Here is a 25,896-nt window from a genome sequence, read left to right on the forward strand (position 1 = left end):
TGTGCATTTTTTTTTTACGCTACCAAAGGGGACAGATTGGGCAAAAAATGTTCAAATTGACTAATGTTATCAGACCAGGGATATTCAGGACCACTGTCCACACTATCCATGGCGACAGAGGATCCCGTGGACCAATCAGCTATCAGCATATCCGTCGGACCTTTGAATATATATACTACTGTATAGAAGTCGCGAGTGGATAGGATTTACTCTACGTTTTTCAGAAGCGTATGAGGAGCAGCTTGGGAACTTCACCGCTGCAGTGCGCTGCCGTAACGCCCTGTATCGTCTTAGCTGTTATTTACACGTTAGAGCGCAGCTCTGTCGCCCGCTGTCATTCCCTGCACCCCCCACCTATCATTCACTGCAGCTCAAGTTCGTTCAACGGGAGGGGGAAGGGGTGTTTGAAGAGTTCGACACTTGTCCGCTAGGGATCACCACAAGTCGATGCCCTAGAAATGGTGGCGATTGCGGCGGTGAATTAACCAACTACCTCAAAACCGTATTAGAAATTTTAACCTGGGCTGGCGTCTTCTATACAGTATATATATTCAAAGGTCGGACACAATTCAGGACACTGCTATTGCAGACGCGTCTTTATGGCCATGGGATATCAAAAGTAAGTGGACTGCAAGCTGGGACTTGATATAAAATACTTAGGCACGCTGACGGGGCGTCAACAGGTGGTCTCATATTGTGTGAACCTTTTTTATCGCGACTCTACAGTGACAGTGGTGGTCCTAGAAGGGGGGCGGGGGCGGATCACCACCTTTTTTCTCTTTATACTCTAGAACTAAAAAAAAAAAAAACAGTAGAGATAACTAAAGGTAATATACTTCAGTCCTAACCTGACCTATGAAAGCCGTTCAACGTTTCTGTTTAGTAGGTACTTAGTACTGTTAAAAATCAATAAAAAAAAAAAAAAAAACAACATAGTTTCAAATACTACTTTTAAAAACGTCATAAACGCATTAATATAGCCACTTAAAGAGTCTTGTCCCTCCAAACTTTCGGACTTGCCATCTAACTGAGAGGCACTCCACACAACCCGACCCAAGGCTAGAGGCTTGAAACGACACTGAACGTACCACCGGGGAAACAGGCGCGCGGTTGAACCAGGCTGCGGCGAGTGCGCGCGCACCCTCATCGCTTCTCGGCGCGCAGCTGACGTCACGTGGCGGGTTCTCCCTCGCCCAAGGTCAGCGCTGAGAGCTGCGCGCGCGCTCTCTTGTGGGCGAGCACGACCACCCAGGGTGTCCACAGTCAGTACTTTCCTACTAGATCTAGTACTTTAGTGGTCTAGTACTTTTACGCTCAGATCTAGTACTTTTTAATAATACAGTAACTCCAATATGTTTTATTATTAAGCATAATTATTTTTAAAAACTATGGAATGTATGTGTGTGTGTGTGTGTGTGAGTGGTGTGATATTTAAGTTAAAACCATAACAAATTATAATTTATTACTTTTTTTTTTAATCTAGTACTTTTTTCTCGCCTAAGTTGGTACGAAATATTTTTTTTTCCTTGTGGACACCCTGCAACCACGCAGTTGACCCGTGGCTTTGAATATATATACTGTATAGAAGTCGCCAGCCCAGGTTAAAACTTCTAATACGGTTTTGAGGTAGTTGGTTAATTCACCGCCGCAATCGCCACCATCTCTAGGGCATCGACTTGTGGTGGTCCCTAGCGGACAAGTGTCGAACTCTTCAAACACCCCTTCCCCCTCCCGTTGAACAACCTTGAGCTGCAGTGAATGATGGATGAGGGGTTCGGGGAATGACAGCGGGCGACAGCGCTGCGCTCTAACGTGTAAATAACAACTAAGACGATACAGGGCGTTACGGCAGCGCACTGCAGCGGTGAAGTTCCCAAGCTGCTCCTCATACGCTCCTGAAAAACGTAGAGTAAATCCTATCCACTCGCGACTTCTATACAGTATATAATTCAAAGCCCGTGGTTAGACGCGCGGAGGAGGGGGGGGGAGGGTGACGGACGGACATGTGTTAACCCTAACATCTCAGCTGTCTGTGCACGGCATTTGGCAGGAGTAATGCAACGGAAATGTGTAACAAAAGTCAACGCACTTACAGGCTACGCTCCTGATCGGATTACCGCAGAGGGGCGGGCACTCACTGTCCGGGAGGCGGGGCATCCCCTGGACCCCCCCCCCCCCCCCCTCCGCCATGCCTATAGTATCTTAGTGATAATACGTTTCTTCTCGAATCGTAATAAACATCACGAATACTGCCGGTCTCTATGAATTTACAAATTAACCAGTTTACTCTAGTAGTGCTATCTATCTATCTATCGTGCCGATTAAAAAAAAAAAAAAAATACCTTGGTGCATAACGTCCTATTTCAGCAGCAATCCGCTGGTCCTATTTATGTCGCCTCTAGTCGTGAAGGTTATCAGCGCGGGGGTGAGGAAGACAGACCTCTGCCTTTCTGAAAACATTCAGCTTCGTTTCACCGAACGAGGTCCTCAATAATGGAGAGTAACGAGCGTCCAAGATGTTTTAGTAAACGTCAGCATAAACTTGCAATGAAGACGCCAGCCGGATGTTTGCAGGACAGCTGATATCCCAGTGGTTTGTTATCGTGTAGGGTAGTCACGCGCCGTGCAGGAGAAGGGGAAGAGAGTGGGGGGAGATGTTGATAGGGACGCGGGCAGGAAGGCAGGCGCCAGGGAAGTGGGCCTTCAAGACTCTCGGCGACATCAGTGTCGTAACAGGAGCTCCGAGTCTACTGAAGAGTGGAAAAAGGGGGAATCGGGGAGAGTGGGGTTGTCTGCTCCATGTCGCGGACGGGGACGCACCACAACGCCGAAATGCCAAATTGACCACAACGCCGACAGTTAGAAAACTGCTGTGTACCACAACGCCGAAATACACTAACGCCGAAAAATGTCATTGCAGGACTGCCCCAAAGGTTAGGTTAGGCTAGGCTAGGCTAGGCTAGGTTAAGTTAGGTTATGTTATATTACGCTAGGTTAGGTTAGGTTAGGTAAGATTAGTTTTGATTGTGGTATTTCGGCGTTAAGGTACATTTAAGAAACACACACAAATTCATTCAGTTGTTATTTCGGCGTTGTGGTACACAGCAGTTTTATAGCTGTCGGCGTTGTGGTATTTCGGCGTTGTGGTGACGACCTGTCGCGGACCATCACGTCCTCTGGCTGTGGCCAAGGTCGGGTGGCGAGTTGCACAAGCTCTTGCGCCGGTATCTGCGGCAGATAACACTTGGTGGCGCACGTAGCTTCTCCGCAGTTGGCAAGCTCTTTCAACTTTTCACGCACCTGCAACCTACAGCATATTTGTAAAGAATCTGACTGCAGCTTGCGGAACAGACGAGGAAGCCATCTTCAGAAGACACTTGCTGAGGCTAGCCGCGGGGAAAAAAAAAAAAGAAAAAAAGTGGCTATTATCCAACCTTCTAATGACAACTCGTATTACTTCAGACAGATGATACCGGAGTCTTATTTTCGTACTACTCGTGGATACAATATCACAATTTATACGCCCGAAGTAGGAAACGACGGGCGAGTTTCTGATGAAGGTGCAATGCAAATAAAAATTTCACCGTTATTTGGGAAATGGTGGTGGGTGAAGACGCTGTTATTTTAGTTGCGCAGACGAGGCCTATGCACTAACAGAAAACTTGCTGAAACCCTTCCCCGTAAAGACATGGCCCATTAAAAAAAAAAATCAGTTGTCAACTACAGTGTTGCCAATGCAGTTGTTCATTTTTCCCTCGTGCGAAACCCAAAATACCTGCTTTTACTCATACTTACAAAAAAAACGCCAGGCAAAATGGAACAAAGCAGCAGTTAACTAAATTTTTCTGGAGTTATAACTTTATTATCGCTTAATGCAAATAAAAGAGTAGAAAATTACCTGTACATTCTATTAAGATAATATGTCAGGCAGTCCTTGAACTGAAATTTCTTTTTTTGACAGCTGAATATTCCTATCAAATAAATAAAACAACAATTCTATATGTACCTAGCATTAGACTAGCCAACCATGTGCAATTGTTTTGATTGTTATATAAGAACTGAAAGCTGTTAATGTCCAAATGTTAGTTTAATGTTAGCTTGATGTTAAGTAGTTAAAAAATAGATATTTTTTTATATAAGTGATTACCACCTGTGCTGAAATGCATTGATAAATTTTCAAGCTATGCATACTGAACAAGGTTAGATCTGGAACACATACTTCCAATGGTTACAGAAAAAACTTTAGTCCTTTGTTTATAATTTAAAAAGTCTTATTTCTTATGGTACAAGAATACCTTTATTTCACCCGAAACCCAGAGAATACTCGCAATTTTCCCCGCAGTGGTTTAAAACTCCGAAATTCGGGGAATTGCCCGCGATTTGGCAACATCGCTTCACGGACTGCCAAGTGCACGGTCATACAGATAAATCTGGCAACTTCCTATCCTTTGCCTTGGCGTGTTTCGTCGGCTCAGTGAACCTCGCAGTGGCCTGCGAACTAACGGCGCTAGTAGTTTATGTTAATAGGAGTTTGAAATAAAAATGTTTCGTTTTAAACGTCGAGTAAAGTTTAGGTTTTTTAAATTTATTTGGAAGCTTTGTAGGGTTTGAATACATAGCAATAACTTGTAACTTGTCGGTTAAAGTTTTAATATAAAGAAAATATTTAACCGTTATTTTTTCATTTGTTATTTAGTCAGTGGTCAGTGGCGTAGTGTGACGGTAACCCACCAAAGTTGATAGTCTGCGGGCTCTGGTTCGATGCCCGCTAGGATATATATACTCTAATATTTCTCGCAAAATCAAACTATTAATTCAAGAAATTAAAAAAAAAAAGTTTAAACAGTTAAATTACATAATCAGATGAGATTCTGAATAAAAATAACATTTACGAAAACTCTAGCTTTTTATTTATCAAAAGAAACATTACGTTTTTCCATTTTCCAATAAAAAATAATACTTTTTTTTTTTAAATAAATAAATTTATATAGCGCCGTTATTTAGCAAACCACCGCGAACTTCACTTAGCTGACTGAGAATGAAGAAGTTGCCAGACTTATCTATATACCGTGGCCACGAGTCACAACAATGCACATAACCCGAGAGAACACACGTCTCTAAAAGCAGCCTTCGACTGGTGACCGTCTGTCCAAGTGTTTTCCTTGTCCGACACCAGGCGGCAGCACTTGCCACACGTAGTAGAGGTCACCCCTACGGCGAACAACAGGTCGCCATTCATTATTCACTGCACAGTTCCATTTATGTACAGCTTGTGCATCGAATATTTTTTTTTGTGGTAGGGGGGAAGTAAACACACAATTTATGAGCTGAAACTATGAAGAGAAACTGATATTTATATTTTTGTAAAAAAAATTCCGAATAAAATACATTTTCAACTACACCTACTACATTAAAAATATATTTCTTTACAGAAAAAGAAACAAGTTGGCCACACACATCTGCAAAAAATTTCACCGACTTTTCTGGACCAAAAACACTTATCCCTCAATAATGTTTTAAAAGTAAATTTGCTATTTTCTGATAGTATATAAATACATATAAAAATATAAAGCCTCCATCATTCTCTTAGCTGGCCAATAATTACACAACATAAAATAAAATTCCAACAGAAACCTAGCATAGGTCATTTTATAGTGTGCATGACAATGCACTTTAAATATCAGTCTGGGTATGGCAAATTGGAGCATGAATGACATCCCCCCCCCCAAAAAAAAAATAAAAAACACTATCACTGGGGAATTTCCATTACTTTTCCAGGAGTTCAAGTAAACTACCAGACTTTCCCTGGCCAATTCCAACTGCTCTGACTTTCCACAATGTGGACATCCTGTCCAAGCTCACTTTCATTCCTCTTCCCAGAAATGTTTGATGGGGCTCAAGGTCACATGTTTTAATTTATATGTCAAAGAATACCAGTTTGTAACTTGTACATATATAAATAAATTCTTCACTTTATCTGCAATAGTATGTAGTCAAGAATTAAACGAAAAGTGATTAAGAGTCGACCTAGCTAACGGTAGGTAAACACTGACATTTTGGAAATCTGCATTTCACAATCTTACTGGTTTAAAATCCTGAAGTCCAAATGACCAGTGTCAAACAAATGTGGTACAAGGTCTTTAAGTCTTACCTATGCTGCCATCCCACAATACCTACCAGTAACATCACCATGGCATACACTCCCTTAACAAAAATTAAGTACAGATCACCCTCATAGCTAAAATAGAAAATTTTTACTTGCTTAAAAAAAAATTACATGCGTGTTTTTTTCTTACAAACTCAAAATGATGCATAAAATGTCATGTATATAAAAATGTAAAAATCTAAATAATAAATTACTGCCTTCAGTTCAGCACTATTTACACTAGGTGAACCCGAACAAATGAAACTAAAACAAGAGAGTGGAACATGTTGTCATGAGGAACCAATGTGATAGATAAATCCATGACCTCACCAACTAAGCTGGGTGAATTCATATTGTAAGTGCAGGAAAACAGGTAAACTTAGGTTACAGTAAGTCAAATTGGGTTAAGTGGGTTACGATCAGTTTATGATTACCCATAAACTCCAATATACTATGCACTTTGAAGCTTACCTTTGTACTTGTTTGTGTCTGGGATCAATGCAAGTTGACATCTAAAAAATTATCACGGTCAGATTACACAAAGATTTCAACCCAATATTGTTGGATCCAGTTTCAGAACTCTGATGTCTGATGAGAATTAATCACCCAAAAAAAAAAAAAAAAGTCAAATTATTAAATTTACTGTCTTTGTGTTGAATTGGGAGACACTTCAACCTGCCCGTAGGTATTTATTTGATTGTTTATTGAAGCATCCAGAATATGTTTTTGTCAAGCATACAAAGACACTGGACTAATCACATAATTTAATACAATAAATTACCAACTAGTAAGGTAGCTCTGAGAGTAGAATGTTTTTAATACTAAATACCAAAAAAAAATGTTTTAAGAAAGACTAATTAATTTATACAATCAACAAGCATTGAAAAATTAAAAGCAAAATGTTACAAAAAAAAATTTATTTCAATGGTACATTTACAACATAAACAACAACATTTATCAACAGGATTCAGTAATTATTATTACCTTGGACTCGCATAACATTCCCCAGTATTTATCAACATGCATCCACAGTGTCTGTTTGAAAACACATTTCACATTTAGGACAGTAAATTTTTCAAAAGACAAAATAAAATGTTTCTATTTCATCAAACGAATGACCATCTCACTTCGGTACGTCTTCTTCTGAAACACACAAACAGCACTAGACAATTACAATTTGTTTTCATGAGTCATGACATTTTTCAAGGGAAATCATTACATGATAGTGTTTAAACAGTAAGTAGTTTTCTCCCATGCTTAATGAAATATTAAACATACTGGATGAAATTAAAGTGAGCTCAAGTGTGAAGGAAAATCCGATTGAGGGTTCTGAAAAATTAAATGAAAACAGAAACTCTAATAATTTTTTTTTTTAGCTGTTAAAAATTAAGTTTTACTTAGCTGAAACTGTATTTCCTTTTAAGGGTGACTGTCTTGCCATCTTGGAGTGTTCATTTGTGTAGCATGGGCGTCGCAACCAGGGGGGACGGGGGGGACACGTCCCCCCCAATAATAAAAGTCTTCATTTTCGTCCCCTCCAATAATATATATTTAGTTTCGTAGTTATATTAAAAATATGATTTCTGTGATACAACCCATATGTTGCGCATGGTGCATTTAGTCCAATCGTGGTAATGTGAGCACTTTTTAATTCGATCTTCGTGTAAAATCAAAATGAGGTCCGATACCGAATACACATATGTTAACTGTGTTTTTACAAATTTGTTCTCTGAAAATATTTTTTAGAAAAAATAAATTATATATTGCAAACAACTATAATTAGAATATTTAAGAAACAAAAATGCCTAAAATCCACCTTTTTGCACCTTCAAACCACCAATTTTCCCAGACCGCCCCGCTTTTTTTCCAGGGGATGGATATTCCTCAACAACTAAATCAATTTAAGTCCCCCCCAAAAAATATATCTTTGCGACGCCCATTTGTGTAGTAACAACTTGCAGTGCAGATGATGTATCATGTTTTGAGACTTGACAGAATGATTCACCAAGCTTGAGACACCTTCTTGAAGTCATTTGATAGACAACTGTAACTACCATTAATTGCACTATTGAATTTCACTTGATATAAAGTGCATAAAGAACTGATTGAATGAAAATTACTTAACACATGATCACAAAATCAGCATCATCTCATGTACCATACCTAGCTCTGACATTTGTTATTTTTCGTAATAATTGTACTTGATGAATTTTTTTTAAACTTTGGTAATTATTCTTTAAAAAAAAAAACTTTGTAATGTTATTCATTTATTTAATTTCAGTTAAAATTGCAATTATTATTTTTCTTGTACCTACATCATATTATTCTGTGATTCTTTGTAACTATATTATGCAATGTTAACCCTAGAATAAACTTATTTATTTTATAGTTTAAAAATAAATGTTCTGAAAGTAATATATAATTTTTTTGATTACTATTCTTTCTAATTAATATTGCTGGTGAACCAAAAATTCGCTGGTGTACATAGTTCACCCGAGTAGTTTCCTACAGTCCGCTAAAAGAACCTTTCAACAAATAAATATTAAATGTTATCAGGTAAACTGTTGTGTATAAGAGATATTTGTTTGAATGTATGTAGAAAAAGTTGTTACTGGACACTTTAATGAAGCCATGATATCCTCACAAAAATACTGAAAAATATTATATAATTTTTCACCTATACAATATTTAGTGGTAAATATTCTTAGATAGATTTCTTAGTTTAATATTATTTTCAAGATAATTATTTTTCATTGCTTCATCACATCCACACATTTCATTTATTGGCTATCCTACAGAATGCAGTGAAGTCCAGCTTATCTAAACCCCACTAACCTGAAAATCAGTCTAATCCACATAAGTTTACGATAAAAAAAATTAAAAAAATACAATTTTTTTTTGATGTCTTGATCTAATTAACACATTTGGTGATTCTGTGCTTGTAAAAATGTTACAGGCTGTTTTACGTAATAACTAAATGCTTGTAAAGATGTTTTTTTTACTACATGCCGTTGCTTGCAATTATTCTGCTAATCCAACAGGTCTCGGCCCCAATCAGCTTGGATTAGCGGGACTCCTCTGTGATACGACATTATAAATTTTTGTAAGAAATGTAATATTATCTTTGAAAGATTTGTGCAACGGGAGTGCATGACTTGATAATAGCTTTTGGACATACGCCATTGCTAAGCACATGTATGCCTGTAGAAGAAAACTACAAAAAAAAACACAAATGACAAAAACACAAATTAAGCAAAAAATTGCTGTTGTCTGGATATAAGCACCACACAATACTCCACAACAGGAATATGGCCAACAAACAAAGAAAACAAAGAAAAACGGACTAACAGAACAAAAAAAAAAACCACCCACAAATGATGACAGCACAAAAATACTGAACCCAAAAAAAACATGCATGGGAAAATAGCCACAAAATTCTCTGGGCAGACTCCACACCACTCATACAGGAACCCGATAATGGCGTATGTCCAAAAGCTATTATCAAGTCAAGAAATGTTAATATTTTATCGTGTGTGATGTGTGTTCACGAGTGAAGCGGGTGGAGCTGGCAGTCGGCAGCCGCGGGACGTTGCCGGGACAGGGACGCCAGGACAGGGACGGCTCACCTCAGTGCTTGTCGAGAGCCAGCGCCAGGAGCTCGTTCATGCTGCTGACGAGGGTCCGGGGGTCCTCCAGCAGGCCGGCCGACACCATCGCGTTGCAGAACAGCTGGCACGGCACACCACACACGCTTACCATCCGGGCTACAATCCCTCACCGTGCAATCGTTCACAGAAAACCTCAAAACTTTAGTTTAAAGTGTCTACTACGAGTGACCAGGGGTGGGGGTATTTTTTTGTGTGTACATTGAAAACACTCTCAAGAAAATTTCCTGCTATGCAAATAAGAAAGGTGAGGGGGGGGGGGGGGAAATGTTATAATTTTCACTTCAAATGTTAACGTGGCAAAGATTAAAGATTGTACACACCAACTCCCATACTTCTTACCTCCGTAAAGGAAACAAAACAGTTGTGCCATGGTTAGGTGAGTAAACAATTAATGGACCCGTTTCAAAAAAAACAGAACACATTAAAATAAGATGTTTATATTAATGAATTATAAATTTAAGAAATTATTTGCCCGGGAATCATACTGTAAAAGTGTTCCATCACGATTCTTAATTAAAAACCACACACACATCCGCTAAAGACTTGATTTTCAGCCCAGCAATACTAACCTTCCTGGAAATACTGCAGACTTAATAGCTTGAGAAAACATGGAGGGGGTTGGTCTATATTGCAAACCCCTCCTTCATTAACAAAAAAATTTGTGATATTTCTGTGAAGGTACCTAGTATTATATTTTTGATGATGCATAATAGTGACTGTCAAAACACTTGGAATACAACTACACAAGATGTGACTCATGTTGAAATTGATAACATAACAGTCTAAACCCCTTATAGTTGATGTAAGTTTGTTCAGATACACAAATTCTAATTTTATTTAATTTTTTTTTCAATCCCACCTTCTTTCCCAAAAAATATCCACCACAAATATAAACAACCAAAAATATTATGACATTACTACACATCTAAACACTTAAAATTTTTTATTTATGGTTAAAAAATTATTAATAAATTTACTCATTTGTGGAAGTTTGTTCAGCAATCCTGTTGCTCGACTCAAGCAAACCACGCACACGCAAGAAGGTACCGTCAGTAATGAATGGCAGCATGCTGTGAACATCTCACCTGCTGTATCACAAGCTCAGCCAGTTTCGGGTTGTCCGTTGTCAGTTTACTCAGCTTCTTGATGATAGGATGCCTGGAACACAGGAAGCTCACGATGACCGTGAAGTTTCCGAGCTACAGAAGACTGTCAAGGTGAACTCTCACAGTGCCGTCACGCACTGCAATGCAAGCACTCTCCCCCTGCCCCTCCAAGTGTCTACGCCATATATCTGGAAACTAACTAATGCGTTGCCATGCCTCTTTCAATTTTTTTTAATAATTAGTTTTAAGTAGGTACACATACACAAAGCATCTCTCTCTATATGTCCCTATACAAATCTCACTATGTATATATTTCTCTCTCCCTCTTTCTCTATACATAACTCACACACACACATGTTTTTATCTATATTTCAATCTATATTCCTATCTCTAGCTCTCTATACATCTCTCACTCTATCTCTCTATAGATATGTATATATATCTCTATCTCTCCATATCTTCTCACCTATATCTTTATCTTTACAAAACAGAAGTCGAACACACAAACACTCATTGATATATTTTTACTTGTCTATATATTTATCTATCTTTTTATCTGTCACAGGTGTGACATAGGGTATTCGAATGCAACGTTGCGTCAAAATTTCAAAGCAATTGGTTAAGAGTAAGGATGTGCGAGTACCCAATATTTTCGGGTACGGTTCGAATCCACTATTACCCGAACCCGGAATCGTTGTACGTACATGGATCCGAACAGTATTACGAATATTCACAAAAGTTATAAATTAATTTAATACGGCTCAAAAATACTAGCAGTGAAAAATAAAATTAGGCTACTATTACGTAAGTATTTATAATACATATGATGTATCAAACAAAAATATGTAAATTAAATAATTAACAAAGTGACATTAAAAGAATTTCGAGATTTCGAGAGCATAAACTATAATTACGAATTTCGTCGTACAGCAAACTAACTAAAAACAATTACATACCTACAAGAAAAAAAACGTCTTGTCTATTTATTGGAGAAAAAATGGTTTCGTTTGCTGAAACGTTTATAAAACTGAGATTTCCCTGTGGCGTGCAGTTTATTACGATCGAGTTGGAGAGTCGAATATGTTTTGGTTTTCATATTTTAAAGTGTTTATTATTAATTAAGTTTAAACAATTATAAACATTTCAATCTCAGTGTGATAAATAATTGCCAGTAGTTACAGTTAGAAAAAAGAGAACACACATTATTTTTAAATTAATCAGTTATTTTTAATTATTCTGCGCTTGGTATTCGGAATCAGATTCATACCTCAAATATTGCCAGGGATTTGAATCGGATTCGAACCGAACTGAAAATCAAGGATTCGCAAATCCCTAGTTAAGAGACTTAAGACTTTGAACGAATTAACATTTACATTTTTAACTTATATAGGTATCTACAGGTACAGTATCTTCGGAGGGACGCCGCTCACCGGGGGTTGATCTCGAGCTGGGGCTGCAGCAGCGCGTAGCGGCTCTCCTCCGTCAGCTGGTGCGACTGGGTGCGCACGAAGTGGCGCGCCGCCGCCATCTCCTCCACCGTGACCACGCACGGGTGCGAGTCCAGTCGCTTGGTGACCCGCACGCTGTGCACCTTGCCGGCCAGGCACTTCTTCACGTGCCCCATGAGGGCCTCCGCCTCCGAGCGGCGCAGGCTGCCCTCCCCTGCCGGCATGCACCCCCCGCGCTGCTGCCGGACGTCGCAACACCAGGACGAAGACCAACCACAATAAGTCCTAGACAGTCCCTCACTTCCCATTCTCCGAACATGGCCATGCCGTGCCATCTCCTGCTCTTGCTTGCACAATAACTGCTCAAATGGATTTCCAAAGTATTTAAGTTAATTATCTCGACTCCGACCAATAGTTAATTTTCATTGTAGTGATTACAGAATTATTTTAGTTATTTATTTATAAAATTAGTTACAAATAAAAACTTGGTATTGAATTTATTCGTTAAAAAAACTTTTATTTTTACACACACTCATAGCCAATCTTAATGGTACGAAATAGTAGGCGATTTAAAATCAAGGTTTGACAGAATATAGAATACACTCAGAAATAAAAAAAAAGGATGGAGAAAAATTTTAGTGATGCAGGATGGAGTTCCTCTCGAGAGGTAAAAAGAGAGAAGGAAATGTAGCAGAAGAAGGAGAATGAGAAGAAGGAGATAAAGAAAAGAGGAAAAAAAAAAACAGAACTAGAAATTTAAAGGATAACTTTTACAAATAACGTTCGCAGGCTTTCACGGCCATTGTCCGACAAACATTATCTTCTTGTGCATCAAAAAACTAAAGACAGCTTATGAGCTGGTCTCAACTCTCGAAGCGCGTCGCACGTGGCGAGCACGACTCACCGAGGTCGGAGAGGTCGTCGGGCTCCTTGTCCTTCCTCATCTCCTTCTCGACGGACGTGAGCGGGACGCCGTCAAACTGCCGCAGCTGCATGAGCACCAGCTCGTCGTACGGCTCGTAGCAGAACAGCACCTCCACGTCCCGGCGCTTCAGCGCCTCGAAGTAGGGCGACGCCTCCGCCAGCTCCCGGCTGGAACAACGTCATCACCGCTTCCAGCCGAGCGAGCCGCCTGCGTCTTCCCAGTGGTGTAGCCAGGATTTGTGTATGGGGGGGGGTGTTGAGAAGCATGCCCCCCCCCCCCCACCCACCCGTATTAAAGCGGGTGGGATCCGGGGTTTTCTCCCAGGAAAATTTGGATTTTAAGGTGTAAAATAGTGCTATTTTAGCAGTTTTCAGTTCTTAAATTTAAATATTGTAATGGTAAAAATTTTATTAATTTTTAATATGAGATTTGTTTTGAGTGATGAATAAGAAATTAATTAAAGATTTGGTGCTAAGGGGAGGGTTTGAATTGAACCCCTAAAACCCCCCCTGGCTACACTCCTGCATCTTCCCCTGTCCCATCGTTCCTCCTCCTTCAGCTCTGTTCCGTTCTTCTCCCTCCTGCGCTTTTCAAACTACCATATCCGCTCTTCCTGCGGACTTCAACACCGTCGTTTTCCTACGCAGATAATATTCCGGACCTTGCGGCCGGCATTTCTCAACGTTCCCCTCCGCATATGCGCCCTTGAAGGGTAGCGTGGGAGTAGCATTCCAGTTCTCTTTTTAAAACATTCCAGAGCTTTTATCATACAGAACTGGTGGGGATCGCTCCCTGTTGTTTGATCGGGAGGGTATTAGAGCTTTGGCACCGACCAGCGGCTGGGGCCTCCAACCCAGCTAGGCAGCCTCTCTTTCCACATTCTTGAACATACATGGCCATTCCATCTCATGCAGGTCCTGTACTCCTGCTCCTGCTTGCTGATCCCGTCCCGCCTCGCAACTGCCAACACACTCCTCGTAAACTCCATTCCTATTGCTCTGACCTTCCCAGCATCTCTCTTGTCTACAGTCCCAAGTCTATGCTCCATACGAGACACCATTTTTCAAGCCGAGGCACGTTTAAAAATCCTACAAATAATTGTAGCCACACTATATATGAATTTCTGATAATTATGTCACAGTAATAAAAAAATTAAAAAAAAGTGATAAATATCACTGGGTGTCAACCGGAAATTGTAGGGCAAAACAGTGCACCCTGGGGGGTATGCTTTGAGAACCACTGTTCTACACCCTCATGCCACCTCGGTCTCTCTGGCAGTTGTATTAAAGAGTATGCAGAATGATTCATGCAGGTAATGTCATTTGATTCTCGTCAGCTAGTGGTGTCTCAAATCTAAGTATGGGTAACACTGTAGCAGAAAGGTTTTCTATGGATACTCCCACTTCCTCATCAACGATCAGGCCACCTCATCTCATCGGACCAGTCCCAGATATTTTCGCATGGTTACAAAGACAGGATCAAGTTCCCACCTAAATACAGGCATTGAAAGCTGCACGGTTAGTACAAAAGAGTGAATGCTGGTTAAGTATTGAAATATCCACAATAAAAAAAAAATAAGACAAGCTGACAATTGATACCTCGGGGCTGCGAGGTAAAAGATGTCTTTCTGCCCTTCCTTCCGCCGGCCCAGGTACTCCGGTAACGTCACTTTACCGCCAGGCGGGAGGTTTGAAGATTCAAACCGCAAAAGCTTCACAATTTCCTCCTGTTTGTGAAGGGAAAGAAAGAAGAAGAAAAAATTAGTTGGTGGAACTTGAAAACAGTAATCTCTCAAAAAAAAAAATCTGTGCACAACCAAAATAATCTGGTGTCCAACCAGTGTTCCTTAAGAGCTTTAAGTTAAATTGATTTTCACAGGAATTTCAGTTGACTTAAGAAGTGCCTAGCAAGAGATTACTAAAATAACAAATGATGAGACTACAATGATAAAATAAATACAATGAAATTACAGAGAGAAAAAAAAAACAGAAAGCTCAGCAATCAAACAGACAACATTAAAACATAAGGAAAAAAAAAAACAGAGAACACTGACGTAGACACAGATTAGGGTACATTATTGTCACATCACCACTGTCATGAAGATGATAATGTTTATGAAGTTTGAGAGCTTGTAGATAAAATTTATTACGAGTCCAGAAAAGAAATTTACATCTCACTGTTCCTCGTGTCAACAACTGACCCAAAATATTCACAGATAGTTCTCGCGAAGAATGCTTGATATCGCTGCACAAAGAAACCATACAAGTGAAAATATACAGCAACTACAGAGCTCTCTCCCTCACAACAAATGCATACCAGGCTCTTCAAAACTTTTTGCATACCATTTTTAAATAATTACTGATTAATTTCCTATCACAATGACAAGTCGAAAACAACGGTTATCTATAAAAATATTTATAATGTTCAAAAAAAGCCCCCCCCCCCCCCCCTCATGTAATATCACGGATATTGCATACATTTTGGTTGTATTTTTGAAGCAGTTTTCAAAGAATATTCAAAAGTACAATAAGAAGGTCCAAACTAAGATAACATGTCTCATTTTCGGGTGAAATCAGGAACACATCAGAATAAATTGCACAATAAAAATAAATAATTAATTAAACACTACTAAGTACAGAGTAAATATTAATTAAAATATTAATATATTTATAATATTAATTAATGTTTGTGTGTAAAATGTGTACTATTTTAGTAAATACATATTATTATAGAATAGTAAAATTATATCTTTTATATCTCTCCATTTAACGACCACTCTCTATAACGCCGAAAAATGCTCAGTCCGTTAAGTGTCATTATATAGAGTTCATACTGTGTGTGTGTGTATGTGTGTGTGTGTGTGTGTGTGTGTGTGTGTGTGTGTGTGTGTGTGTGTGTGTGTGTGTGTGTGTGTGTGTGTGTATATATCATTTTGTTTAAGTTCGGTTGCTCAAAATATCTACAAGTTTAACCATGTTAAATGTGAAAATGAAATTAGGGCTGGGCCGATCACTAAATTTGTCGATCATTCCGATACCGATCATTTGCGCCGATCATTGCCGATCAGACAAATTAAGAATTGTATAGCTTGTTTGATGTTGATAATAAAAATTTTAAAATCAACACACAATATTCTATGGCTGTGGTTTCGTAAGTGCAATGGACGTAAGTTAAAATTAGTATTATTTCATAAAAATCGAAGTTTTTATTGTGAATTATTAAAAACTCCGTAAAATAATGGTGTGGCATGTTTTAAAAATACCCATATGCAAATTAATAGCATAAATTCGTGTTTTTTGTTGATACGTGATTGTAGGCCTACCTTAGTAAGTTCAATTTGAAACGTACAACTTTGCACTTTTAAGCTTAATTCAGTATTTATTAATTTTGATTTGGTATGCAATGATCTGCGTTTGGTGATCGGTAAATAATTTGCGAAGCGGTACCGATGCCGATGTGTTAAAATCTGCCGATTATTGTGATCGGTGATCACAATTGCTTATTTTTACACCGATTGCTTATTTTTACACCGATTGCTTATTTTTACACCAATTTTTTGCACCGCTTTTGTCATTTTTTTTTACACCAAAATGAGCCAGTTTTATTTACCATTTTCTGGGGTCCCTAGTGATCGGCACCGGCCCAGCCCCTAAACGAAATGGCTCGGCACGGAACACACGCCCTTGTCGCAGCCCAGGAACGGACGGCCCAGCCCCCCCAGCGACGGTACACGGTACCTTCTCCAGCTGCTCCGTCGCGATCACGATCCCTTCCTTCAGGAACAGGCCGTAGTCCTTGTAGAACTGCTCGTAGGCCTCGGGTTCCTTGGTCGACTTCTCGTGCAGGAAGCGCAGGATCCTGTTCGTCAGGACCGTGCGCAGTTTCCTGGAACACACACGTACATACATACCCCTCACACAACAACCACTCCTGCTGGCAACTTTTCGATATTACTGTGCAATATGCATCCAAGTTTTTCTCCCGGAAAAAAAAAAAAAAAACCCTGTCATGCGGACTGCCGACAGAAGTGAAAACTCAAAACAGTCAAAACTCTAAACAAACAGTTGTTATTTTGGGATATCCAAATTTAATTGTTTGATCTTAAATTAAAACTTGTAAATCAAAGTAACAATTATTAATATTTATAATAGAATGAAGAAAATACAAATATAATTTGAAATAAGAAATACTAACTTTGTAAAATATATTTGTGTAATATAAGAAATAATTTTTTGATAAAAATCAAGATACTTTTTCGCAATTTTTACGAAAAAATATTATCACACAACAAATTGGTTTATCACGTTAGTAAAATAACTCCTAAATTACTATAAAATATGCATTGCATAGTAATTGTAGGTATTAAAAAAATAAATAATGAAGTTCTTAATTTTTAGGTTATATTGCTACAAAGACTCCGTTTTCTTTGTTATTCAAACTATGCACCTATATGAGAATATTAATATATTTTATACTCACTTTTTACTGCACAGTAATCAAATACTTAAGATTAAAAATAAAAATTGAACAAAAACACAATTTGAACACTAATAGGAACAGATATAGTGTTATCATTAACACGTCACGTGACCATGTCGATGACGACTTACATGAATTTACTCCCTAGCCAAACCTTCCCATAGAAGTTTTCACTTCAAAAATACTACACAAAAAAAATGTAAGAAAACTATAATCTACAATGACAACAGTCAAATACAAATATATAAGATTAGGATTTTATTTCATGTATGCATTCCCAAACATATGATAACCATTACTTTATTTATAATTTTTTAAACTCTAAAATTAAAAAAAAAATTAATTAAATAATAAATAAAAATAAAAAACAGACAATGTTATTTTGGACTTAACTAAATGTGATATGCATATATTCTATTAGCATAATATTTGTAATTTTTGTCCTTGTCCTAATATCAGGATAAACTAATGCTTAAATAAAAAATCTTAAAGGTGTCCCGGCCCAAGAATGCACGACAATCGCAGCACCGCCCGGATCAACCTACCGGATGAGGGCGCTGTTCTGGAGCAGCTCTCGGCTCAGGTTCAGGGGAATGTCCTCCGAGTCCACCACCCCTGGAACAACGCACCCACTTGAGTTTTATTAATACGCTCAATAGAGGCGGGAGAAAAGATCAGCGATGTTGGAAGACGCTTTGGATTTAGCTGCTCTACCGTGTCTACAATATGGAAAAACAAAGAAAAAATAACAGACTATACGCAATAAGTGTTGTTATTTGTACGAATGTTAATGTTCGTGTGTAAAATGTGTACTATTTTAGTAAATACATATTATTATTATAGAATAGTGAGGCGTTTGTTACGCCTCCGTTAGTTCCTGGTTTAAATTAATTTGTAATTTTAACGTCTTTTTGTAATTTTAACGTCTTTTTGTAATTTTAACGTCTTTTTTTAATTGATTTGGTTTATATTGTATTATATTATATTATATTATAGATATTTTGGTCTTGCCTTAAACACGCCCTGAAATATGGTTAAACACACAACGGACATTAGCGGCTCTGCTGTTTTGTGTTTCCACGAGTGAACACCGCGCGGCGCGCGGAGCGGTCTGACGTCACGGAGAGGTGTGAACGAGCCCGCGACTGCGGCTGGCGAGGGAGACGGTGCGAGCGGCTGTTCAGGTGCACATCGGCTTGCGGGAGCAAGTGTTTGGGCTGCAGCCATGGAAAGACGTACCGCATTCACCAACGCAGCGAGGAGTGGCCAGTCTGAGCGGTCATTCACAACACTGCATGCAAAAAAGTAAGCCTCGACGCACCTTTCTATTATCAACCAGACATCGGGTTGAGCTTTTGGTGGAACAAAACAGAGCGACTAAAGTGATTATGAACTGCGACGTTACTAGCCTCATTTATTGTTAACTCCACGAACTAAACTTTTTGCGTTTCATTTTGGGCTGTGCGAAAAAACTGGATTTGCTGGATGTAAGACAAACTCTTTTATGGTGTGGTGCTGGTAATTAGCACGGACTATAGCGTCACAATTTGGGACCAATTTGACGAAGATAATTGGGGTCGTGCGAAACAAGTTAAAGACAACTACGTCATCCACGATTATTTTTACATGCTTTATATTAGCTTCACCTGTATGTTTGTCTGTCCATCTGTAACTCTTTCGACTAAGAGTGAGTGACTCATCACAGTAAAATGTCCCACCCATTTCATTACGTTCGTTAGCCGAGCGGTCTAAGGCGCGCGACTTCTGTGACGTCAGCTTTCTGATTCAAAGATCGTGGGTTCTACTCCCGGCCACGCCGAAAAAAAATGTTTTTTTTTTTTCCCCGGTAAATTCTAATATTATATCCATACATCTAACTGCAAATGATTCGTAGAGACTTTACCATTTCTTTGTGATGTTGCAACTCCAAATAGTTATCTCAGATGGTAATAGGTAGTGTCGGTAACTCATTTCCCTATGATAATTATACATAAATATAGTTTAAAAAACTAAAAAAACATGCTTTTAAAGAATATCAAACTAAAAAGTTAAAAATAAATATAGTTTAAAAAACTAAAAAACATGCTTTTAAAGAATATCAAACTAAAAAGTTAAAAATAAATATAGTTTAAAAAACTAAAGAAACATGCTTTTAAAGATTATCAAACTAAAAAGTAAAAAATAATTTTAAAATTAAATTTATGACAATAGTATATAAGCAATACTAGTATAAATGAGAAAAAAACATGGGGCGCTTAATATTCAAAAAATATGGCACAAAGCGCCTCAAGCTTTTTTCTCATTTATACTAGTATTGCTTATATACTATTGTCATAAATTTAATTTTAAAATAATTTTTACTTTTTAGTTTGATAATCTTTAAAAGCATGTTTCTTTAGTTTTTTAAACTATATTTATTTCAGAACTATTAGGGCGAATGTAAAAATGTAAATGTTTGCAAAATTAAGCATAAAATGTACCTGTATGATTATTTATATCATAGGATTTTTTAATGCAAGATTGCGATCTGCAATTAGTGTAAATTGGTTATGTAGTAACTTCACCAAGCCCATGCCATGGTGTAAACGCCGTGAAATTAAACATCAGCCAGGCAGTGATGCATTTAATTATTTTTTATGCCGTCCTATCCTGCTTAGGGAGTCTAGTGTCCGCTGCCTTTACCCTTTTTACCCGACTGCGATATTTGGCTTTAAATCCGAGCGCCTCAAGTAAGGCCTCCATAGTAAAATTATATCTTTTATATCTCTCCATTTAACGACCACTCTCTATAACGCCGAAAAATGCTCAGTCCGTTAAGTGTCGTTATATAGAGTTTACACTGTATATATCATTTTGTTTAAGTTCGGTTGCTCAAAATATCTACAAGTTTAACCGCGTTAAATGTGAAAATGAAATGGCTTGGCACGAAACATACACCCTTAACGACGACAGGTACTAGCATAGTCGTAGCCCGTCACCAGCGCCCACACATCGGCGGTGCAGATGCAACAACATACGTCTCCACTTCCACTTGTTTACTTGAACATTCACGTGAGGCTACGCGCATTCAAAAATGTTTCAAAACACCAGGGAAAAAAAAATGCAGCATTACACCTTTTACATTAAGAAAAAATCTGTTGGCACAAACCAGTATTTCAATGTGATTGTGGTACTTAGGTACGTGTTATTGCTTCTGCACCATCAAAGTCCTTAAAAATCACATGTAATTACCATACGCTTAAAACGTTAAAAGCGTAACAATTTTACAAAACAAAAATTGTTTCACAAATTTTGATTGCTAACAGAGAGAGTGTATAACAATAGCTGTATCCAAATATATAGGGATGCATCCATAGCACACACATCCCTACATCCCTTAGCAAATGCAGCCCCAATGTAGAGGACACATTTCTAATGGATGGATGGTATCCAAATACATTTAGTGCTAGCACCACCTGTTTACAGTTAGTAGTACTAGTCTACTAAATGACTAAAAAACTGATTTTGATGTGCATGTCAAAACCCAAAAATATTTGGACATAAATACAGTATGATGCAACTACAATGACTAGACACACAGAAATTTCGTGAATTATTTTGGTCGCAAGGTAAACTGCAAACATGTATACCTCTCTATTGATTATTGGATCACAATTATTACCAACAATGTAACAAAAGAAAAAGAGATTGGTAGATAGCATACATTGGTGGATAGCAAACTTATTATCAGATACAGATGTACAGAGTTGTAGAGGTAGACACAGGCTCTCTTATATGCTATCATAACAGATATGGGGTTAGCAGATTGGAAGATAAAAATGGAGATGAAAAACTGATGAACGTACAAATGACTTGAAAAAACATTTCATAAACAAAAACCTGTCACAGGCAAACAATGTACCACCTACTAAGATCAATACTTATGATAAGTGCTAAAAAAATACAAATGAACTGAAACCTCTGACGGCAAACCGTGCGACAAACCTTTAACAAACCGAAGCCACTTGGGCAGGATGTTGTCTGCCTTGCTCTTGATGAGCACTTTGCGACTGTACAACGCGACTCCGATGTCCGTGTCGCGGCTCATTTCGAACAGACCTGCAATCATTCAACACTTGCTCTTGGCACAGCACACAAAAAAAAACCAACCAAAAACGACAAATTATTGTCGCTGCAGTAGTGACATTCAAAGTCAGTAATTTACATAGTATCCATTACCATCACCAGTTACGTTATTTTTGTTTCATGTTCCTGATCATGTCACAGCTTATCACAAAAAACACAAGTTCCAATCTTTAATTAACAATATCTGAATTTTAATTTTTTAACTCAAAATTATTATAACTGCCAGGACGCTTTTCATTTGAACAAATGCTCTTTTGCGAAGAATTCACTTCCACGGCAAGCTAGACTGTAATAATTAACGTAAATTTAATTCCATTAACATATGGTTCAGTCAAACGAAACCCTGAAATATTTTTTAAATTTACACAAATCCTAAACATACTATTCTACGTACACAATATTAAAATTAGTAAAGACATCCAATACTAAAACATTTTAATCATATTTTCAAAATTTGTTTTACTGAAAAACCACCAGAGATAAAGGGGGTGTGAGTTCGAGGACCCTTGAATGGGAAAGTTCGAAAATACATTATTAAAACAACATTTCACAATCAATTTAAAACATAAATTTCTATGATGATTTTAAAACATTTAACATCCTTTTTCCTGTTAAATTATACATGGGTTGATTTTATAAATTCTAATGATCAAATTACTGTGACATTAGAACATAATACATGGGAATATAAATTCTGAAACTTTTTAAAATGTGAAATCATTAAAAATCAATTGAAATTGAGAGGTTTTCACTTCAAAATAGTGCACCCCAGCACTTTGAATAATTTGTTAATAACAATTTAGTTCTTTCTTTTACCATCAATGTACATAATTTTGTACACAGAACAGAAAAATAAAAAATCGGTTGTCTGTAAAGTCGGTTTACGGACGATAGTTTAATGTGACAACGTCAAAACAAAACATTGATTACATGATTGCATACTTTTATGAATAAAATCGAATCATTTTTATTCAATCATCACTATTTTGTATGGATACAAAGAAGGAGTGAAATGAAATCTACAATTTAATTGATAAACTTACTTTTATTTGCACTCATTAATTCAAATATGTTTATTACTTTAACAAACAGATTATTTTAACTATAACTTTTATACGTGTTTGCTATTTAACTTCTTCCAATCTGTGTTATTCTGTTGAGGATAGGACGATGATAGGAAAAGTAGGAAACAAATGGGAGTGTTTCAAGTTTAATGTGTCTCGAAAAAGGCCAAATCGATGGTTGTTCCAATCGAGCGGAAGAGAGACAGATGCGGCGCAAGCGTACAATGAGCGTAACGGGACACAGCGTGACAGGACAATGTGCGTAACGGGACACTTTTTCGTGCGTGCAGGCAGGCGTTCATCGATTTATTAGGCGTTGTCACGTCAAAAAAGCAGTTGTGGGGTGTGCCTCACCGGGCTTCCCCTCGGGGAAGTAGAGCAGCGCTCGCAGCGTGAGCGGGGCGTCAGTCCGGTAGTGCAGGGTGAAGCGCGGGGAGTCGAACGTGTTGCCCACGAAGCGGTAGAACTCCTGGTGCATCTGCGGGGTCACCTCCTTCGGGTCCATCAGCCAAAGCGGCTGGAAGGGCACACACCAGCAGCCACTCAACCACCACGTGCAACACAGGCAAAGTAGCAACGCCATTGGCAATTACAATCACAGCGACCGAACAACCCTTAAATGAGCCACACAAAGGCTTAGCTCACATCAGCAAACTGTTCCTCATCAATAGCGACAATCTATTATGGATTTTATTTTATGTTCAAACTCATTTTTAAAAAAGGAGATTTTGTTGCTGTTCATAATTTTTTAAAATTGTTTTCATTCTTTAATATAGTGTATTACTCAACAAATATGAAACTAAAATATTTCTTAATATTTATTTCACAAAATATAACCTCATTTTGACGGACACGTGATGCACTAAATGGAAGAAGTTAGCTGGGTAATAAGTACTAAAAAGTTAACTTACTAAGTTCGTAAATTTCTTAACAAAAACGCATATCAAGTTCATTACAGTTATGAATAAGTCTATAAATAAGGTCACTGTTGTGAAGGGCAGTACACAGGGTGGATAACAATTGAGGAACTCTCACACCAGGGTTAGCAAGGACATAAAATTACACTTGATTTTATAAGACTATAGAACAAAGAGAGCATCCAGATATGTTCTGCAATTAGAAAGAAGAGTCAAAGTTGGTCATGGGAGTTTCTTTATATTAATTGTTTTGAATTATTTTTGTTTTGGATACTTCCAATACTTTACTTCCATCAAATATCACACCACAGTAAAAAAAAAATTAAAACCAGGAATGTTCTTATGATGACTTATAATTTTAGATTTTGTGTGAGACACTTTTGAGACTCAAAACAGAAAATAAACGACTTTAGGTGGCCTTTTTGTGACTTTTTAAATTTGTTACTTTTTGATGCAAAGCAAATTCCGAGGCCCATCAGTAGAGACTGGAAAAATTCGCGAATTCATATAGCGATAGGCTAAAATGCAAATCGATATACCTCAGTGCTGCCTCTGCTATTGGCTCACAACTCACCTGGATGACTCTCGGCCAATGAGAAACACCCAATCGAATCACAGGCTGCTACGCTGGAACGTCTCACAAGACAGCAGCCAATGAGTGGGTGGCATTTGACCGAGTGTACGTAGAACTATGGAGTTCATCCTACAGGTCATTGAACCTGCAAATTTTTCCGGTCCCTACCCATCAGAGACACTGTTGAGCAAGGACTAGGTTCGTGTTCAGTGGAGCTGGGAGCTTCGCCACGCGACAGCTTGGCCAATGGATGAAGTGTGGATGGTTGCATTGTGGAACCAGGTGTGCCCAAGAGCACAAGCAACGTCAGCCATGTTTCCCACTTTCAAGATTATTCCAACCACCACGCACATCAACTCTCATGCCAAAGACAGTTGCTGCGATGACAGGCACGGATGAGACCATCATGCAGGCTCGCATGAAAAAAATTGCATAATGAGATGAGAAATGGAGGATGGTACGAGTGATGTAAAATAATATTGCCAGCTCTTTTTTCCAACTCAAATATTCCAGCTCTGAAGACAGCTCAAGTGAGACTGCAGAAGAAGATGACATGTGAATAATGCAGCAGGCGTAGGAAGCTTGCACGAACTAACCTGGATAACGTTGGCCCGCTCGCCGTTCAGGAATATCGCACTGCCCACGAAGTTGCTGTACTTCTTGATGATACCTGTTGGTTAGAAAATTCCACAAATTGAAAAAATTAAAACATTATATTTAATGATAGTACACACAATAAGACTTTTTGACAAGCCAGGTAGAAACAATCTAGCAAAAGTGCTCACCACTTACTCATGTTGAACCAGAACAGTTATATCATCAAAGAACTTAAATCCACAGCAAATCAGCACATCTGACTGGCACTTCAAACACAGAAAGGGTAATAATTAATATTTTTAATTTTAGAGTAATATTTATAACTGGGTATGATTTACAACTTATCCAGATAATTTAAATAAGATTTTGATTAGTATATAATTTTTTGTTCCATTAACATTAATAAGCATACTTTTGCTGTTTTTAGAGTGGACTTGGATTTCATAAAAAAAAAAAAATTATTTAAATAACTATTTTTTTTTTTTTTTTTACTAAACCACTTGGTTTAAACCATTGTGGTTTAAATTAGCCAACCCTGTTACAAAAGGAGCTGAGGAACATCGCAACTACGTACCTCTTATCACCTCTTCATCGCTGAACTCTCGGCAGTCGGGCTTAAGGTGCAGCACGATTTTGGTGCCCGGTTGCACGCCTTCCGCCTCCTGGATCTCGTAGGTACCAGTCCTGAGAACACCACACCACCACCACTACAACACCACACAACCAGACGGCACCTGCGGATGGCCTGTTGTTCCTGCCGCTCGCAACGAGAAACTAAACTATTCCTAGAATTCTGATCATGAAGCAGATTCCTGTTGTGGAGTATTGTGTGGCGTTAGACCATATTC

The 25,896-nt window shown here is 38.2% G+C and overlaps 1 protein-coding gene across 2 annotated transcripts in view; it reads right to left on the reverse strand.

Moving 5' to 3' along the window:
* Positions 1-7,045: 7,045 nt before the first annotated feature.
* The window catches only part of LOC134536979 (heat shock protein 75 kDa, mitochondrial), a 44,566-nt gene continuing 25,715 nt past the window's right edge, over positions 7,046-25,896 (reverse strand). The window contains exons 7-18 of one of the 2 annotated variants that reach the window (XM_063377101.1): positions 25,623-25,732; positions 25,048-25,121; positions 23,315-23,477; positions 21,756-21,869; positions 18,317-18,386; positions 17,030-17,177; positions 14,891-15,018; positions 13,272-13,459; positions 12,350-12,581; positions 10,899-10,971; positions 9,772-9,874; positions 7,046-7,285 (exon numbers count right to left, since the gene is read on the reverse strand). In XM_063377101.1, the coding sequence (XP_063233171.1) occupies positions 9,773-9,874; positions 10,899-10,971; positions 12,350-12,581; positions 13,272-13,459; positions 14,891-15,018; positions 17,030-17,177; positions 18,317-18,386; positions 21,756-21,869; positions 23,315-23,477; positions 25,048-25,121; positions 25,623-25,732 (1,402 nt within the window). In that variant the 3' untranslated portion in view covers positions 7,046-7,285; position 9,772. Of the gene's footprint in view, positions 7,289-9,771; positions 9,875-10,898; positions 10,972-12,349; positions 12,582-13,271; positions 13,460-14,890; positions 15,019-17,029; positions 17,178-18,316; positions 18,387-21,755; positions 21,870-23,314; positions 23,478-25,047; positions 25,122-25,622; positions 25,733-25,896 lie in introns of both variants that reach the window. The other variant, XM_063377100.1, reaches the window with a different exon arrangement.

Source organism: Bacillus rossius, chromosome 11 (assembly GCF_032445375.1).
Source record: "Bacillus rossius redtenbacheri isolate Brsri chromosome 11, Brsri_v3, whole genome shotgun sequence".
In the NCBI taxonomy this organism is placed as follows: Eukaryota; Metazoa; Arthropoda; class Insecta; order Phasmatodea; family Bacillidae; genus Bacillus; species Bacillus rossius.